This window comes from Ictidomys tridecemlineatus, chromosome 2, assembly GCF_052094955.1.
Source record: "Ictidomys tridecemlineatus isolate mIctTri1 chromosome 2, mIctTri1.hap1, whole genome shotgun sequence".
Classification (NCBI taxonomy): domain Eukaryota; kingdom Metazoa; phylum Chordata; class Mammalia; order Rodentia; family Sciuridae; genus Ictidomys; species Ictidomys tridecemlineatus.
The window spans coordinates 16,727,367-16,744,803 of record NC_135478.1 but is presented as its reverse complement, the minus strand read 5'-3'; the positions used below and the strand labels follow the sequence as shown (position 1 = coordinate 16,744,803).

Genomic DNA, 17,437 nt, shown 5'->3' with positions numbered 1-17,437 from the left:
TTCCAGATAGGAGCTCTTCCAAGCCACACCTCACAGACCCCACAAAATTGGCTCTGGCCTCCAAGCTCCACCCAAGGCAGGTGGCCCCGCCCCTTTGTGCTTCAGGTCCCACCCCCAGCGCCTGCCAGGTCTCTTGCTGAGCCTAGGGTGCCCTGGCCCCCCCACATCCCTGCGGTCTGCTGGGAGGAAGCGGCCCCCTTCCCCCACCGTGACTTTGCGCTTCCTGCCCCAGCCGGGGCGGGAGGATCCGTTTCCCGTTCACACCAAAAGTTTCCCTGGTGGCGCCCAGACTTGGGCTCAAGTGCTGCCCCTTTTGCTCATGGAACAAGCTCTGGGGCCTGGGGTCCAGGTAACCCAGAGGGTGGATAGAGGACCTGGGCAGTGGTAGGAGCTGTGGCAAGGATGCTGATCTGTCGGTGGGGGTGTGCCTGTGCCTAGGTGCCTGTTCAACAGTGCACCTGAGTCCTGGCATCCACAGTCCAGGAGGGTTTCCTGGAAGTGGTGGCTGTGGAGCTGGGAGAAGGTGGCAGGAGAGGACCCAGCCCAAGGCTCTGAGTAAGAGACATGCGTGGGAGACCTTTTTCAGCACCAGCACCACCACAGCCACACCCCACTTAAGCCCCTCCCCTGCCTGTGTCAGACGGGGCAGGGTCTTCCAGGGGTAGAGCAGAGACTGGGAGGGAGGGCTGAGAGAAACAAATGGGGTCTTGGAAGAGTGGTTAATTGTACCAAAGTCCTCTGATGCTGACCTTGTCCTTCCTTTTCCCCCCAACCTCACTCCCTTTCTCCACCCCTACTGTTCTGCCTGTAATATCTGTACATCCCCCATGTCCACTGCTCGTGTTTGCCACCCACTATGCCCTGCCTGAACTCCTGCCTGCAGAAGGACCTGGGCTACTTGCAGCAATGGCTGAAGGCCTTTGTGGGAGCCTTCGAGAAGAGCATCTCACTGTCCTCCCTGGAACCACGAAGGTGAGGACAGGGTCAGGACAGGGAGGTTGAGGGGTCTGGCCACCCCAGTGACACTCCTTACCCATAGGCCAGAGGAAGCAGGGGCAGAGGTCCCCCTACTGCCACTAGATGCCCTGCATGTGCTGGCCGAGCAGCTGGACCAGAGGGACCTGGAGCAAGCCCTGCTGTTGCTTAAGCTTTTCATCATTCTCTGCAGGTAGTCCCTCCCTGGTGTCCACCCCAAGTGGGCAGTGGCATGGGAGTGTGGGCCAGAGGGAGCGGGGGTCATATGCATCGGTGGACCTCTCCAATTCTTTCCACCCCAGGAATCTGGAAAATGTGGAGGCAGGCTGGGGCCAGGTGCTGGGGCCCCCAGTGCTGGTGCTGCTGACCGGGCTAGTGGCTGAGGTGAGATGGGCTCCCTGAGGTGGAATGGAGATAGACAGTAGCTGTGGCTAGAGCAGAGTTAACCTCCCTCTATCCTCTCTCTCCCACACTGACAGCTCAAAGGACCCCCATCACCACAGGAGGGCCGTGGGACCCAGCTGGAGAATGTAGCCCTTCATGCCCTGCTCCTCTGTGAGGGTCTCTTTGACCCCTACCAGACCTGGCGACGCCAGCACAGTGGGTGAGACCCAGCCCTTAGGCAGGGGATGCAGAGAGGCTGGGCAAAGGATGGGGGCTTTTGGCTATGGCAGAGGTGTTCAGGTGGGAATGGGCCTGTGCATAGGCTGGTGGAGGATGACAGAGAAGGGGTGAGAGCCAGGCGAAGGGACCCAAGCGTCTGGCCTCACGGTCCTGTTCTTCCAGAGAAATCATCAGCTCAAAGGAGAAGAGCAAATACAAGTTCCCTCCTGCGGCTTTGCCCTGTGAATTCAGCGCCTTCTTCCAAGGTCAGGCCCCACCCCTGCCCCACTTAGTCTTGCCCCCAAACCCAGGCCCCTTCCTGCAGTTCCTTAACCCCAGACAGGACAGGAACTACTCAGGGGTAGCTGCAGGCAGGCCTGGGAAACCCACAGGCGTTTGAATGGGCCTCCAGAGACCACGTAGGAGTTCAGGGTTGAGAGAGAACATGCCTGAGCAAAGTGACTTTCTTTGGTTGGAATCAGTGGGGGTTGACTTGTCCCCTGGATTTCCCATCCTCCTTTCTCTTCTGGACCCTTCTGTGTCCTTTCAGCCACTTATACCCTGACTCCGGATCACCAGAACACTCCCTAGCCCGGTCCCTTTGTCCCTGTAGCCTTTTCCCATTCTCCACCCCTGCTCAAGATGGGGCCACACTAGCCATTTCCACCTTTTAGAGGAGCTGGTGCCCAGGATACCTCCAGCCACCCTTCTCCCTGGTAACCTCCTCTCCTGGGTCCCCTCTCATCTCCTTGCATTGGAGGGAGACTGGCAGGGACTTGAGATGGGCTCAGAATGTAAAGTGACCTGGACAGAGCAGGCAGGGCTATGAGAAGGTGGTGACCTTTTCGGGTTTTAAGTATCTTCTCTGTGCTGCCTGTGGAGCTGTGGACCAGGATCTGGAGTGGGGTGCCACAGGTCCAGGAGGGGAGGTGTCCTGACAGAGTTCCCTGCAGTCGTTTTCCCACATACTCTGTTTTTTGTTTTTTTTTTTTGTTTTTTTTTGGTACTGGGGATTGAACCCAGGAATGCTCTACCACTCAGCAGCCTTTTTATTTTGAGACAGGGTCTTGCTAAGTTGCTTAGGGCTTCACTAAATTGTTGAGGCTGGCCGTAACTTGCCATTCTCCTGCCTTAGCCTCACGGGTTGCTGGGATTACAGGTGTGCACCACTGTGCCTGGTCCACACCCTCTTCTTCAAACAAACTAGCTTTGGCTCCCCACCACCTTAGACCCTATCTGTGGTAGTTGATGCCCTTGAGATTTGATCCTGTTCCTCCTCAAAGCCCCCCCCCTTTTTTTTTTGATACCAGGGATTGAACCCAGGGGCACTCAACCACTGAGCCATATTCCCAGCCCTATTGTAATTTTTAATTTAGAAACAGGGTCTCACTGAATTGCTTAGGGACTTGCTAAATTGCAGAGGCTGGCTTTGAACTCGCCATCCTCCTGTCTCAATGAGTCACTGGAATTACAGGCGTGCACCATCGGCCTAGCTCCCCACAGCCTTTCTTTCCATCCCTTCTCCCTCTCTGCTCTCCAGCCCTACTCCTGTCACCTCATCCCTAGACTGTACCCAGTTACGCCACCACAGGATCTTTGCCCACCCTGTGGTCTCTTCCTTCACTGGCCAACTGCATTCTCAGGCCTTGCCTCAAAAGCTCTGTCCCCAGTGGGGCATAGTGGTGAATGCCTATAATCCCAGCAACCTGGGAGGCTGAGGTAGAAGGATGGCAAGGTGAGGCCAGCCTCAGCAATTTAGTGAGGCACTAAGCAACTTAGCAAAATCCTGTCTCAATATAAAAAATAAAAATGGCTGTGGATGTAGCTCAGTGTATAGTACCTCTGGGTTCAATGCCTAGTACTCCCCAAAAAGAAGCTCTGTCCCCAGGGAGACTTCCACCCTATCCCACCTGAATCATGCCCAGCCCCCACACTACCATGTGACCCAGGGCTGGTCCCTTCTGCTATCTGGTTTTGGTGCACAGCCTGGCATCCTGTCCAGCTTTGGTGGAGCTGGGCCAGGTGGGCCTCCCATATACAAGACTGTGAAAGCCCCTAGAAGTCCCCAGTGGGGATAAGGTGGGGGGAGGGGGAGTCATCCATATAGTAGATACTTTAGGGTCCCTAAAACAAGGCCTGGGAAGTTCCGCCTGTCACAGGGACGGAAGGAGCAGGAGATTTGCATCTGAGAAATTGAACCCTAGGTCACACAGGGAAGCAGAGGGGTTATATGATCACCCTGGGGACCCTATTTGGGGTTTAATCATCTGGAGAGTTGACTAGCCACTCCAGCAGGACTGTATGCCTTCCAAGAAATGCTATGTCTCTCCCAGCCCCCCTGGCATGGAGCCATGACTTTTTTGAGCCCCTAGAACAAAGTGAAATCTCCTTCTATTTTTTTTTAATATTTATTTTTTAGTTGTAGTTGGACACAATGCCTTTATTTCACTTATTTATTTATACGTGGTGCTGAGGATCGAACCCAGGGTCCCTCACATGCCAGGCGAGCGCTGTACCATTGAGCCACAACCCCAGCCCCGAAATCTTCTAAATGGGGCTCTTGCTTGCTCCAGCTCCTACCCCATCACCCCTTGCCAGGACACCCATCTCTTGTGCAGTCCCCTGGCCCACAGCCCTGCAACTATGGTGACATTGTCCTGTCCTGCCCACCTCAGAGAGCCTGCAGGATGCAGACCACTTGCCTCCTAAGCTGCTTTTGCGGCTCATCCACCTCTTTGGCGCTGTCCTTGCAGGAGGAAAGGTAGGCCAGGAGATGAGCTTATGGGCCGGGGGTGGCTGTCTTGGCCTCACTGCTCTGTGGGCCCCTGCTCACTGCCCATCTCTGCCTTCACCTGCAGGAGAACGGGCAGATGGCTGTGAGTGCTGGCTCAGTGCAGGGCCTGCTGGGTGTTGTTCATGGCTGCAGCAATGGGCCAGCCCGGGACCCCTGCCTAGTACAACTGGCGCTGAAGGCACTGGTGGGTGCTGTACATGTCCTGCATGCCAGCCGCACACCCCCCCGAGGGCCAGAGCTCCGTGCCCTGCTGGAGGGCTACTTTCGTGTCCTTAATGCTGGCTGGCCTGCTAGTTCAAACTCAGGCTCCGAAGAGGCCTTTGTAACCCTGCGGGTCAACATGCTCGGTGTGTATGGGCTCCCAAGCTCGTGGAGAGGGCGGCAAGAGGGGAAGGCCCACGTGATGATGGAAAGGCTGGACTGGGTAGCATGGGGAAGAAAGTTTAAATTTGCTTGGAGGAGTTGGGTAGGGCCTGACCTTGACCTTTGAACAGATGCCATCCCCATGATGCTGGCCTGTGAGGATCGGCCAGTGCTGCAGGCTACCTTCCTCAGCAACAATTGCTTTGAGCACCTCATTCGCCTGATCCAGAACAGCAAGGTAGGGGACGCCTAGGCTGGGGGTGGAGGGGCTGGAACCCAGAGGCAGGGGAATCATGTGGAGGTGCCAGTTTGCTGTTAAGGCCTGTACTCAGTGGGAGGGACTAGGCATGGACAAGCCTGTCCTTCTGGGCCTGTACAGGGCTGAGTCTGAAGTTCAGGATGGCTCTGTATCACACAGAAGGGGAGTGTAATGGGAAAGAGGGGAATGTTATGTGGGCTAGAGGGGGATCAGTTGTCTTTGGATATAGTGTCTGTCCTACTCATCTTCCCTTGCCTCTGCTCATCAGAGCAGGCCATGGTGGCTCAGTCCCACTCTTCCCTAGTGCCTAGGGGGACACTTTGCTTGGGACTCAGGGTGTCATTTCCCTCTGGGGCATAGCCCTGGCAGCTGCCCCAGTCCTGCTCTAACCCTACCTCTCCCATCTTCCTCCTCTTTTCTCCTTTGCCTCTTCCACCCTCCTTTACACAGCTGTACCTGCAGGCCCGGGCGCCCCCTGAGGGGGACAGTGACCTGGCTACCTGGTTACTGACCGAGCCCGATGTCCAGAAGGTACCACCCTGGGACTGACTAGCTGAGGGACCACTGCCCTGGGCTCCCTCTTGAGCCTTTCCTGTGCTACAGCAGGGTGGCAAATAGACGTATATGAGGCCTAGCAGAGGGGGTGGATCCCCTATGTTGTCTCACTCTCTTCCAAGCCCCTTGCTGGAGGTTAGAGCAGGATATGGCATATTACCCACCTGGTATTAGAATTGGGAGCTGGGGTGAGGCTATGCCAAGCTGGAAGGAACCTTCGAAACTCTCAACCACCCACCCTGATTTCTCAGAAGGGGAAACAGAAGCTTAGGGATTTGACTGTAGTCTTCACAGAAGAGGAGGTCCCCCATAAGAAGCCACTTCTTTCTGTGGATCCTTATACCCACCCTAAACAGGGCACTGGGTGTTCTCTAGCTTCTTATGATATGTTCCAACCCTCATTTTGCATGAGGGCACAAGAAGCTGGGATTACAGAGCTGCACCACCATGCCCACCATCATTTATTTATTTATCTCTTTATTTATTTATTTATTGTGGTGCTGGGGGTTGAATTCAAGGCCTTGCACATGCTGGGCAAGCATTCTGCCACAGAACTATATCTCCAGTCCACCTCTCATGTATTCATGTAGATATAGAAACAGGCCTGGAAAGGGAAAGAATGTTGTCTGAGATCATTCCTAGCAGATTATTTTGTTTGATTATTGTGTTGGTGGTACTAGGGATTGAACTCAGGGCTTTGCACATCCTAAGCAAGTGCACTACCACTGAGCTCCATTCCCTGAGATCACACTTGGGAAATCGGGCAGATCTGGGACCAAAGGACCCTACAGGGCCAGAATATGGTTTAGCATTTGCTGACAAACTCTCTAAGCCCTCTCAACTCCTCACCCCAGAAGTGGGGCAAGGGGAGTGAGCAGCATGCCTCTTTGGCTCTCAGATTCAGCCAGTTTGAGCCAGTATCCCCACCTGGGTCTAGGAGACAGGGGACCGGGTAGGATTTAAAGGTCTCGAAGGTTCTCTTGATTCTGACATGCTGTGATTGATTGTTCCTTTATTCCCAACCCCCTTCAATCATCATGGGTGATGGGGCACTTGCTGGCCTGCTTGCATATGCGTGTCTAGGTTGGGTGGGGATGTGTGGAGGCTGGGGCCCCTAAGACCACCAGGGAACAGGAAGGGGAGTGCAGAGAAAATGTCCCAGTTAGGCCCTTCCCAACCTTGTTTTCTTCCTAGCTTCTGTCAGAGCAGGTCTTGCTGAGCTGCTCAAAGAGGGCCCAGGTTCAAGGTAGGGTCACAACAGCAGGGGTAAATAGAGGGCCTGGTTCCCAGCCAGGGTCACTGATCCAACACATGCTATGTATCTGGGGGTGCCTAGCCCTGCACCCTTTTACTGCAGGGTGCTGCCAGCCGTGACACCCTGACTACTGCCTCTGCTGACTGCCCCTCCCCATCCCAAGGTACTGGATCAGGATACAGATGCCATCGCAGTCCATGTAGTCAGAGTGTTGACCTGTATCATGAGTGGCTCCCCCTCAGCCAAGGTAAGGATGCTTCAGCCCAGCTGCAGTCAAGGTACCAGATACAGTTAAGTGACTACATGTCCCCAGAACAGACCTGCTCCCTGGAGCAAAATAAGTGAGCTGAGAAGATTCTGCCTGGCCCTTGGGCGAGCTTAGCTCACTAGGCAGGTATGGGTCATCAGTCTTCCCTGGGAGTTGGACATTCTGGATCAGGGCTGGATGGGGAAAAGGATTCTTGTGAGCTGACCACCATCTGCAGGCTTCTGAGATGGTTCTATGCCTCCCAATCCCTCTTCTGCCCCTTGTCCCAGACAACATAGTGACCAGACAGAGCCAGGCAAGGGAGCCCTGACAGTGCCCCTAGAAGGGTGTGTTCACTCTGGGGCCTGTGTGTATGCTCACTTCCTTCCTATATTGCGCTCTGCAGGAGGTGTTCAAGGAACGCATTGGCTACCTGCACCTGCAAGAGGTCCTGCAGAGCCACGGGCCCCCCACCCAGCGGTTGTTGCAAGAGCTGCTTAACATGGTAAGGGCAGGGCTTGGATCCAGAGTCCCAAAGGCAGCCAGGACTGAGTCACAAATGGGGAGGTCTGCACCCTGGAGGACTGTTGACTGTGGTATACTGTATGACTTGTGGCCCAGCCATGCTCATCAGTGTCCCTGGGGTAAAGATTTTGGACTGTGAGGCCCTGGAAGTTGCTGCATGTTGGCGGGCCCCAGGATGGTCCTAGGAATGTGCAGGTTGGGGCTCCGCCTACCCAGGCTACAAACTGAGGCTTGGAGGTTGACAGTGCTGAAGGATTGCTATTAGTGGTCTTGGTCATCTGTGTACCCATGACTGTGAGCAGGATGGTGTAGCACATGTGGCTTATTCATGCGGTAGGCAATTAATTGAAACAGGAAGTCCCACACTTGGCAGGGTGCCACAGTTGACCAGCGACTGTCACATTCTCTCCACCCACAGGCTGTGGAGGGTGACCACACCATAAGCCCGCCTCCACCAATCCGCAATGAGCAACCGTTACTGGTGCTGATGCAATGGCTGCCATCACTGCCCACAGCTGAACTGCGGCTCTTTCTAGCTCAACGCCTCTGGTGGCTCTGTAACAGCTGTGCTGCCAGCCGTGCCACCTGTGTGCAGGCAGGCCTGGTGGGCTACCTGCTGGAGACACTCAACACAGGAATAGCCCTGGAGGCCCGGTGCCAGGAGCAACTGTTGGCGCTGCTACAAGCACTGGGCCGTGTGTCAATAAGGCCCTTGGAGCTACGTCGCCTGCTGCGCCCCCCGTCAGAGCTGGACTCAGGGCCAGGTGGAGCTGAGCCTGGGAAGGCTCGACATGCAGGTGCCATCATTCGAGCCCTCTCAGGCATGGCCCGGCACCAGGGTCCTGCACGTGCACTGTGCTACTTTGACCTCACACCCAGCATGGCAGGCATCATGGTGCCCTCTGTACAGCGATGGCCAGGACCTGCCTTTACCTTCCATGCCTGGCTCTGTCTACACCCCTCGGATGCAGTGCCTGCCCCAGCTCCCACCCGGCCACTCCAGCGAAAGCAGCTGTACAGGTGGGTGACTACCACGGGCCAGGACCCATTGCCAAGGTGAGCGAGCTGGAAGACATGGGTGTAACCAACTTGCTTGCCCCCAGCTTTTTCACCAGCAGTGGCTCAGGGTTTGAGGCCTTCTTCACGGCAGCTGGGACCCTGGTGGTGGCTGTGTGCACACGGAAGGAGTACTTGACCATGAGCTTGCCCGAAGTGTCCTTCGCCGACTCTACTTGGGTGTGTCCCCACCCTTTTCACATGGCCCAGTGGGGAGGGGGATACCAAGTCCCAAGTGTGGCTTGACATTTTGGCTTCTGTTCTAGCATTGTATCACCATCATCCATGTGCCTGGGCGCCGACCCTTCAGCCAGAACCTGGTCCATGTCTACAAAGATGGCCATCTGGTCAAAACAGCACCCCTTCGCTGCCCTTCCCTCAGTGAGGTGTGCCAGGCAGGGTTTGGGGAAGCCTTGGGCCCATGAGGGAACCCGGAGTGCTGTGGATGGGGTGGAGCCTAGAACCTTGTGTGTCCTCCACTCTGCCTCCCTCTCGGCCTCAGACTTCAGCTTCTGGGATCTGTGTAGCCTTGGGGGTCACTGTGAGAATCTGGATGTAGTTGGAGCCTCAGGCTTTGCTGTGACCTGACCAGTTCCCCAACCCTGGCCCCGCAGCCTTTCTCCTCCTGTTGTATCGGCTCTGCTGGGCACCGCACAACGACCACCACCACGGGGCTTCCCACGCCACCAGTCCATGCTGCCCTGGCTCATGCTCACCCCTCCCTCACCCGCTCCCAGTCCGTCCCAGCCTCCGTAGCGCTGGGCTGGGGGTCCGGGCTGGTGGCCCCCTTGCAGGAGGGCAGCATCAGCTCCACCCTTGCAGGCACCCAGGACACTCGATGGGGCAGCCCCACATCCCTGGAGGGTGAGCTGGGGGCTGTGGCCATCTTCCATGAAGCGCTGCAGGCAGCCACCCTGAGAGTCCTATGTGCTCTAGGTAGGTAGCTCTTTCTGCCTGGTCCCAGCCCCTGTCCTGAGCTAGGGCACAAAAGATTTCTCTGGGGGTCTGTCTTCTGGTTGGGCAGGAAAGAGGCAGGCTCTGGATGTAGTTTGGACAGAGGCCCAATGAGATCTGAAGACTTTCCCTTGCTCCTCAGGGCCCAATGAGCCGGCCCCCTTCAAGCCCGAGGGTGATCTGCACGAGCTGGGCGCCAAGTTGCTCCTCCATTACTCACCTCAGGTATTTGGGGTGGTTGGCTCAACAGTGTTACCTTCCCTTGGTTTCTTCCCTCTGTCTGTCACCCCTTCCTCTATCTGACCCTTGCCACCTGCTCATCTGCTCTTCCAGGCCTGTAAGAATAACATCTGTCTGGACCTATCCCCTAGCCATGCGCTGGATGGCCGCTTGACAGGCCACAGGGTGCAGACGTGGGACGTGAAGGTGCGTGTGCGTGTGTGGGTAGTGTGTGCAACAAGCAGGAGTGGGGCCCGGTGTGAAAAGGTGTTCTGGGGAGCAGCTCTGGGCCTTGGCAGGTCTTTGGGAAACTGACTCAAGCGAGCTGGCTGGGATCCAGGCTCCCAGGCTGGATGGTGGGGTGGAGCAGGGCAGGATGCTGGGAACCACTCTCACTGCTGTCCCCCTCTCCCAGGATGTGGTGAACTGTATTGGGGGCATGGGTGCCTTGCTACCCCTGCTAGAGCAAGTGGCTCTGCAGCCCCAAGAGGCTGAGGCAGGTCCAGCCGAAACATATGACCTACTGGGGCCTGAACTGACCTCTGGTCACAACACTCAAGGCCTACTTCTCCCTCTGGGCAAGTCTTCAGGTAAGCATCCTTGGGGCCTGGCTTGCAGGAGAGAATCTGGCACAGTGAAGAGTTGGAGCTTGAGGTCTCATGGTCACTGGTAGGCCCTTGACCCACATCTGTTTCCTCCTTGGTGGCCGGCAGAGGAGCGGATGGAGAAGAACCCAGTGGCAGCCTTTCTGCTGATGCTGAGGAACTTCTTGCAGGCCCACACTGTGAACCAGGAGAGCCTGGTGCAGTGCCAGGGGCCTGCCATCATTGGGGCCCTCCTGCGCAAGGTGAGGCCTGGTGGGGCAGGTGGGGTGTGTCTGCCTGTCTGAACAAAGGAGCTGGGTGGGGGACCAAAAGGCAGAACTTCCTGAAAGAGTGGCATTTGAGTGGAGCCCAAACGGCTGGGTGGGGTTAGGCTGAGAGGATATGGGGAAAGGGCAGCCCAGACTGGGGCTGGACAGTGCACAGCAGGCTGGGAGCTGCACTACAGCCAGGGGACACTGGAGAGTTTTGAGCAGGGATGGTCGTGTTGATGTCCATCACGCTTGTGCAGAGAAGGGTGGAACCTCAGTGGCTGGGACAGCAGGCAGGCAAAGCTTGACATCTTAGGCCAACTCCTTCTCCCACCCCAGGTCCCCAGCTGGGCCATGGACATGAATGTGCTCATGTCTGCCCAGCTACTGATGGAGCAGGTGGCATCTGAGAACAGTGGGCCTCTCCTGTACCTGCTCTATCAGCATCTGCTCTTCAACTTTCACCCCTGGACTCTCAGTGACTTTGCTGTGCGCCTTGGTAGGTATGGGTGAGTGGTCAGTGACAGGGCAGGTGGGAGACAAGAAGTTATATAACCCTTACATGTATGAAAACATCACAGTGGATTCCACCATCATGGTCATCCACCAGAATGGGGTCTGAACTAGAATAAGATATATTCCACGCTTATATAATTATATCAAAATGGATTCTACTGTCATGTAGAACTAAAAAGAACCAATAAAACATAGAAGTTATAACCATGTCTGGGTGATCTGAGGGGACATAAGTTCTGGCAGGGGCATGGCTCTGTCCTGGAGAATCTCAAAGGACCCACTGTTGACGCCCACTCAGGCCACATTCAGTACATGTCCAGCATCATCCGTGAGCACAGACAGAAATTGCGGAAGAAGTATGGGGTCCAGTTCATCCTCGACGCTCTGCGCACCCACTACAGGTGAGGCTGTTGGGACCAGGTAGACAGTAGGGGTCCCACATTGCAGCCTCTAGCTCTGGGGACAGGACAGTGTGCTACCTCAGCTCACCTACTCACTCTGACATTCCGGACCCGCCAGCCCGCAGCGGGAGCGCCCCCTTGCGGCTGATGACCTGCGCACAGTGCAAACCTCCCTCCTGGGCCTGGCGCGGGAGTTCCTGGTACGCAGCTTCTCTGCTGAGGATGTGCATGTCCTACTGAATTTTTTGGCAGCTGTGGGTGATGATGGCCAGGTAGGCTGAAGGTTGGTGAGGCTGAGGCTTTGGGTAAGGGTGGTGTGTGGACCATGTGAGAGGCCCAGACCAGAGTGAGACTTTGTACCCCCAAGGTGATAGGCGCACTGGATCTGCTGCTGGCCCTGCTTCAGGGCTCCCCAGCACAGGAGTCCTTGGCTGTCTTCCTATTGGAGCCAGGGAACCTTGAGGTACTGCTGGCACTGCTGGTGCGACCAAGGTCACTGCCCCTGCTGCCTGACCGAGTGTGCAAGGTACACCCAACCCACCCCGAATCCTGGCTGGGGTCCTGGGAGGCCTGTGCCATTGGGTGAAGCTGCCTTCACAGGCCTCTCCTGGAGCCACACACTTGCACAGTGACTTCCTCTACTATGGTAAGTCCTTTCCTATGATGATGGCCCCCAACGGTCCCCACACAGATCCTGCGCAGACTGCAGCAGAATGAGCGGTTACCTGAGAAGAGCCGCCAGCGACTGCGATTGCAGGAGAGTGGTCTGCAGGGCCTCATTGCCTGCCTACCAGAGGGAACCATCTGCCCCCAGCTCTGCCAAGGCCTCTATAAGCTATTACTGGGGGCAGGTATGATCTGATTGGGGCTGAGAGGCAGGGCAGACGGAGGGGGTGATGTATACCGGGAAAACAGGGCTTGGTGGGAAGAGGGAGGGTCAGCATAGGGACCAGGACTGAGGGCAACCCCTCTTGCTGGAGTCAGTCCCTCAGGCCCCTCTGACCATCCCTCCAGATAGCCTGAACCTCTCAGATCTATTAGCTGTGGTACAGCTGTCCCTCCAAGCTGACCTCAGTGTCCGTCTAGACATCTGTCGCCAGGTGAGTAAGAGGTAAAAACTTGTGGGCAGAGGGGTGGCTTTCACCCTCTGGACCTCATTTTACCTATCTATCATAACGGGTTTCTGGAGGCCTCACTACAAAGGCCCGGGAACAAGGGCCTAGGGGCAGATGGTCAAATGACCTTACTTTCTGTGTCCTGGCCCTGTAGCTCTTCCACCTCATCTATGGACAGCCAGATGTAGTGCGACTGCTGGCCCGACAAGCCGGGTGGCAGGATGTCCTGACCCGGCTGTATGTCCTGGAAGCTGCCACAGCTGGTGGCCCCTCTCCCTTTCCCCCAGAGCTTCCTACCTCCCCGGAGCCAGCCCTGCCACTGCCACCCACTGAGTCACCTGCTGAGCCTGGGGATGTCTTCCTACCATCGGAGGTCCCTTGCCCTGACTCTGATGCCTTTTATCATGCTCTTTCCCCCTTCTCCACGCCCTTTGACCTGGGCCTGGAACGGGCCAGTGTGGGATCGAGCAACACTGCTGGTGGTGGCAGCAGCAGTGGGACAGTTACTCCAGCCAGCCAACCTGGCACACCTTCCCCACTGGATGGGCCACGGCCCTTCCCCACTGCCCCTGGCCGCCATAGCTCCAGTCTCTCCAATGTGCTGGAGGATGGCAGCCTCCCAGAGCCCACTGTCAGTGGAGATGACACCTCTAACACCAGCAACCCTCAGGTGAGGTGGGCCCACCTCTTCTGCCTTATGGGACCCCAGGAAGGGAACCTCTGGAATAGGGATGTAGTGCAGCTTCTCCACAGACACTGCCCTGTCTGATAGCAGGGCGGTAACTGCCTGGTGTGATGCCCAAAGCTGCCCCTTGTAGCTCTCCTTTGCAGCTGTGTCCCAAGGTGTTCTGGATCAGGGCAAGCCAGAGTAGGGGACACCAGCCAGGTTTTGGAGGGACCCTCAGGAGAGCCAAGTGCAACACAGCTACAAGGGTGCTGACTTGTGCTTCTGGATTTGGGGCTGAGCCTCAGGTCATCTGATAGAGTTCTTCCGGAGAATTCTAAGACAGGTCTTGAAGAGTGTGAATGTCTAGTGAGACCTTGGCTTCCTGGCCAGAATTCAGGCAGTAGCTGGGGCCCCTACACCATTCTCCAGACCCTTAGTGCCAGGCTAGCTGCTAGCTGAGTGTTCTGCCTCCTGCCTTTCCCACTAGTGGGTAGACAAGGGATGCTGAGGTGGTAGGGGGTCATCCTGAGCCCTCTCCTCTTGCCCACTTTACCCTCCTATGCCATAGCAAGCCCCCGAAGAGGAGCTGTGTAATCTGCTCACCAACGTGCTGTTCTCAGTGACGTGGCGGGGCGTGGAGGGCAGCGACGAGGCTGCCTGGAGGGAGCGTGGCCAGGTCTTCTCAGTGCTCACTCAGCTGGGGGCCTCGGCCACGCTTGTGCGCCCACCAGATTGCATCAAGCGCAGGTTAGAGGGCAACTTGGACTGGCAAGGGGTCTCCTGGGCCCTAGGCCAAGGGAGGCAGTCAGGTAAATACCCAAATCCCTTGCCTACTCCAGCCTCCTGGAGATGATGCTGGAGTCAGCTCTGACCGACATTAAGGAAGCTCCCCCCGGGTTCCTGGTCAGCCTCACCCAGCAAGCGCTCTGGCTACTGCGCCTGCTGCAGGACTTCCTGTGTGCTGAGGGCCATGGTAATCAGGAACTATGGAGTGAGAAGGTATGACCACTCAAAGGGGTGTCGACCTGCAGGCTTCTGATTTGGGAGGTAGATACTACATGAGGATATCCCTGGTGCATTGGCATGGAAGTCTGAGCGTGGTCTTTCCTGATGCACAAACTTTAACTTGCACTCTCCCCTTGGATTGCTGGTCTTATATGGTGACATCTATCTGGCATATGTTGTGTGGGGCCAGGTGTGGTGGTACATGCCTGTAATCCCAGTAACTTAGAGTGCTAAGACAGGAGGATTACAAGTTCGAGCCTTGGCAGCTTAGTAAAATAAAAAAATATAAAGGGACAGGGATGTAGTTAAGTGGTACAATTCACCTGGGTTCAATCCCTAATACCAATCCCACCAAACCCCCAAAACACGTGTGATAGCTCTTTGAAGGTGTGTGTAACCTGCTCGATCGCCTGGGAGCCTGGCCACACCTGGCCAACAGCGCAGCTGATCTTCGTGAGATGGCCCAGATTGGCCTTCGTCTTGTGCTTGGCTACATCCTGTTGGAGGACCCACAGGTGAGCATGGGCATGAGCAATGTGGGAAGGGTAGGTGACAGTGTGGAGAGCCCTGAGGGTAACAGGGTGCCACGCTCACCACTGTTGTGCCTACAGCTGCATGCCCAAGCCTATGTGAAGCTGCACACCCTACTGCAGACTGCAGTGCCAACCCGGCGTGAGGAGGCCTGCTATGTGCTCTCCAAACTGGAGGCTGCCCTTGGCCGGGCACTGAGCACCTCTTCTTCCGAGACAGCCACTGAGCCCGCATCTGCAGCCACTGCAGCCTCTGAGCGCTGCTCATGGCTGGTGCCTCTGGTGCGCACGCTGCTGGACCGTGCCTATGAGCCACTGGGGCTGCAGTGGGGGCTACCCTCCCTGCCCCCCACCAACGGCAGCCCCACCTTCTTCGAGGACTTCCAGGCTTTTTGTGCCACTCCTGAATGGCGCCACTTCATCGACAAGCAGGTGCCTGGAGGTGGGGACTCAGGGGTAGGAATGGGATCCAGGGCATACATCGAACACAGGTTTCTTCTCTGTGCCAATCTTGCAGGTGCAGCCCATCATGTCACAGTTTGAAATGGACACCTATGCCAAGAGCCATGACCTTATGTCAGGCTTCTGGAATGCCTGCTATGACACACTCATGAGCAATGGGCAGCGGCGCCAGCGGGAGCGCACCCATAGTCGAAGAGCCTTCCAGGTGTGCTTCCCAGGCTTGGGGTGGGAAGTTGCCCTACGCATGTGCCCAGGGGAAAACTGACAAGACAGGGTGGGGAAAATGGGGGCAGGTGAAACAGCAGTGGTGGGACGGAGCCGTTCCCACCCACAGGATCTGGTGCTGGAGCCTGTACAGCGGAGGGCACGCCTCGAGGGACTGCGCTATGTGGCAATGCTGAAGCAACAGGCAGCCCAGCACTCCACAGCCCTGCTGCACTGGGGGGCTTTGTGGCGCCAGCTCTCCAGCCCCTGTGGGGCCTGGGCACTAAGGTGGGCTAGGCTCAGGGTGGAGGGGCAGGGCTTGGTGGGGAGGGACCATCCTGGAGCCTTTGGTGTGGGGCCTGGGAGGGATGGGGGTCTACAGCCTTCTGCTCACTCATGACTACCATGGGATACATCTGCAGGAATCCCCCACCCCCTCACTGGAAGCTGTCCAGTGCTGAGACGTATTCACGCATGCGTCTAAAGCTGGTGCCCAACCATCACTTCGACCCTCACCTGGAAGCCAGTGCCCTACGCGACAATCTGGGTGAGAGTGCGCTGCATTGGGTCCACCATCTGTTTCCCTTCCTGCCTTGCTCTGGCTGAGTATGCTTGGCCTCTTGCAGGTGAGGCCCCCCTGACACCCACCGAGGAGGCCTCACTGCCTCTGGCAGTAACCAAAGAGGCCAAAGTTGGCACCCCAACAGAAGAGCTACAGGAAGACCAGCTAGGAGAGGACGAGTTGGCTGTGCTGGAGACCCTGTGAGTGGGTGGGCTGTGAGCTGGCCCAGAGTCCCTAGATATATGACTGGGTGGTGAGCAAGGCATCTGCTCCAGGGTGTACGTGCCTGCTATAGGACAGACATCCTTGAGTCCATGTCCCCTTCTGCTCTCCAACTTTAGTTCCTTGAAGGATGGTCCAAAATCAGTTTCGACTGCTCAAAGTAGATTTTTAATAGCAGGGCCACCCAGAGCAGGGCTGAGAAACATGAACGAGAGTGGGATGGGGCCCTGGGAGTGGTCAGGGGCTGTGGCAGGGGAAGCAGGGAATGGGGATTGATGTCCTGGCAAGATATTTAGAAGCCCTGGTGTGTGTAATGGCGGGGGGTGGGGTAGGGGGGAAAAGCATAACAGTGGTCCTCTCTCCTTCTGGGAGGCACAAATATATGTACCTCACGTCTCTGCCACTTGGAGAGTGTGGCCCTTGGGCTAGTTGGGAAGGAGGAGCCAGAGCCTCCAGCTGAGGTGGGTGTCCGCCTCCAGGATGGAAGCAACAGAACTGGATGAGCAGCGAGAGAAGCTGGTGCTGTCGGCCGAGTGCCAGCTGGTCACCGTTGTGGCTGTGGTCCCAGGACTGCTGGAGGTCACCACACAGCATGTGTACTTCTATGATGGCAGTACTGAGCGTGTGGAAACTGAGGAGGGTGCGTCCTGATGGAGAAGGTTGTTGGGATGGCAGGGAGTGGCCAATGCCAGACTCCCATGTCTACGCCTGCTGTTGATCCTGCAGGCATCGGCCATGATTTCCGGCGCCCTCTGGCCCAGCTGCGTGAGGTCCACCTGCGGCGCTTCAACTTGCGCCGTTCAGCGCTTGAACTGTTCTTCATCGATCAGTCCAACTACTTCCTCAACTTCCCATGCAAGGTGGCTGGGTCCTCAGCCTCATCACCTTGCCAGCCTCCCAGGCCCCAGCCCTGCCCCATCCCACCTCATACCCAGGTTCGGAACCAAGTGTACTCGTGGCTCCTGCGTCTGCGGCCACCTACCCAAGGCTACCTAAGCAGCCGCTCCCCCCAGGAGATGCTGCGTGCCTCAGGCCTTACCCAGGTGTGAGCTCTGAGTGTGCTGCGTGATGGGGGGGAAGATGTGAGGTCAGGAC

At 56.8% G+C, this 17,437-nt stretch overlaps 1 protein-coding gene across 3 annotated transcripts in view; it reads left to right on the top strand.

The window, feature by feature from the left end:
* The window catches only part of Nbeal2 (neurobeachin like 2), a 30,770-nt gene that overhangs the window by 6,938 nt on the left and 6,395 nt on the right, over positions 1-17,437 (top strand). For 2 of the 3 annotated variants that reach the window (XM_005332927.4, XM_078029140.1), the window contains exons 2-37: positions 884-972; positions 1,040-1,168; positions 1,278-1,359; positions 1,455-1,579; positions 1,762-1,844; positions 4,254-4,339; positions 4,437-4,719; positions 4,867-4,973; positions 5,445-5,525; positions 6,968-7,051; positions 7,458-7,556; positions 7,995-8,596; positions 8,680-8,812; positions 8,899-9,018; positions 9,247-9,568; positions 9,729-9,811; positions 9,920-10,012; positions 10,221-10,395; positions 10,519-10,652; positions 10,998-11,157; positions 11,473-11,575; positions 11,694-11,847; positions 11,943-12,101; positions 12,267-12,426; positions 12,590-12,675; positions 12,845-13,360; positions 13,926-14,104; positions 14,197-14,356; positions 14,740-14,877; positions 14,974-15,324; positions 15,410-15,559; positions 15,689-15,846; positions 15,981-16,105; positions 16,185-16,320; positions 16,822-16,982; positions 17,069-17,385. In XM_005332927.4, coding sequence (XP_005332984.2) covers positions 884-972; positions 1,040-1,168; positions 1,278-1,359; positions 1,455-1,579; positions 1,762-1,844; positions 4,254-4,339; positions 4,437-4,719; positions 4,867-4,973; positions 5,445-5,525; positions 6,968-7,051; positions 7,458-7,556; positions 7,995-8,596; positions 8,680-8,812; positions 8,899-9,018; positions 9,247-9,568; positions 9,729-9,811; positions 9,920-10,012; positions 10,221-10,395; positions 10,519-10,652; positions 10,998-11,157; positions 11,473-11,575; positions 11,694-11,847; positions 11,943-12,101; positions 12,267-12,426; positions 12,590-12,675; positions 12,845-13,360; positions 13,926-14,104; positions 14,197-14,356; positions 14,740-14,877; positions 14,974-15,324; positions 15,410-15,559; positions 15,689-15,846; positions 15,981-16,105; positions 16,185-16,320; positions 16,822-16,982; positions 17,069-17,385 — 6,123 coding nt within the window. The remainder of the gene's footprint in view (positions 1-883; positions 973-1,039; positions 1,169-1,277; positions 1,360-1,454; positions 1,580-1,761; positions 1,845-4,253; positions 4,340-4,436; positions 4,720-4,866; positions 4,974-5,444; positions 5,526-6,967; positions 7,052-7,457; positions 7,557-7,994; positions 8,597-8,679; positions 8,813-8,898; positions 9,019-9,246; positions 9,569-9,728; positions 9,812-9,919; positions 10,013-10,220; positions 10,396-10,518; positions 10,653-10,997; positions 11,158-11,472; positions 11,576-11,693; positions 11,848-11,942; positions 12,102-12,266; positions 12,427-12,589; positions 12,676-12,844; positions 13,361-13,925; positions 14,105-14,196; positions 14,357-14,739; positions 14,878-14,973; positions 15,325-15,409; positions 15,560-15,688; positions 15,847-15,980; positions 16,106-16,184; positions 16,321-16,821; positions 16,983-17,068; positions 17,386-17,437) is intronic. The other variant, XM_021731443.3, reaches the window with a different exon arrangement.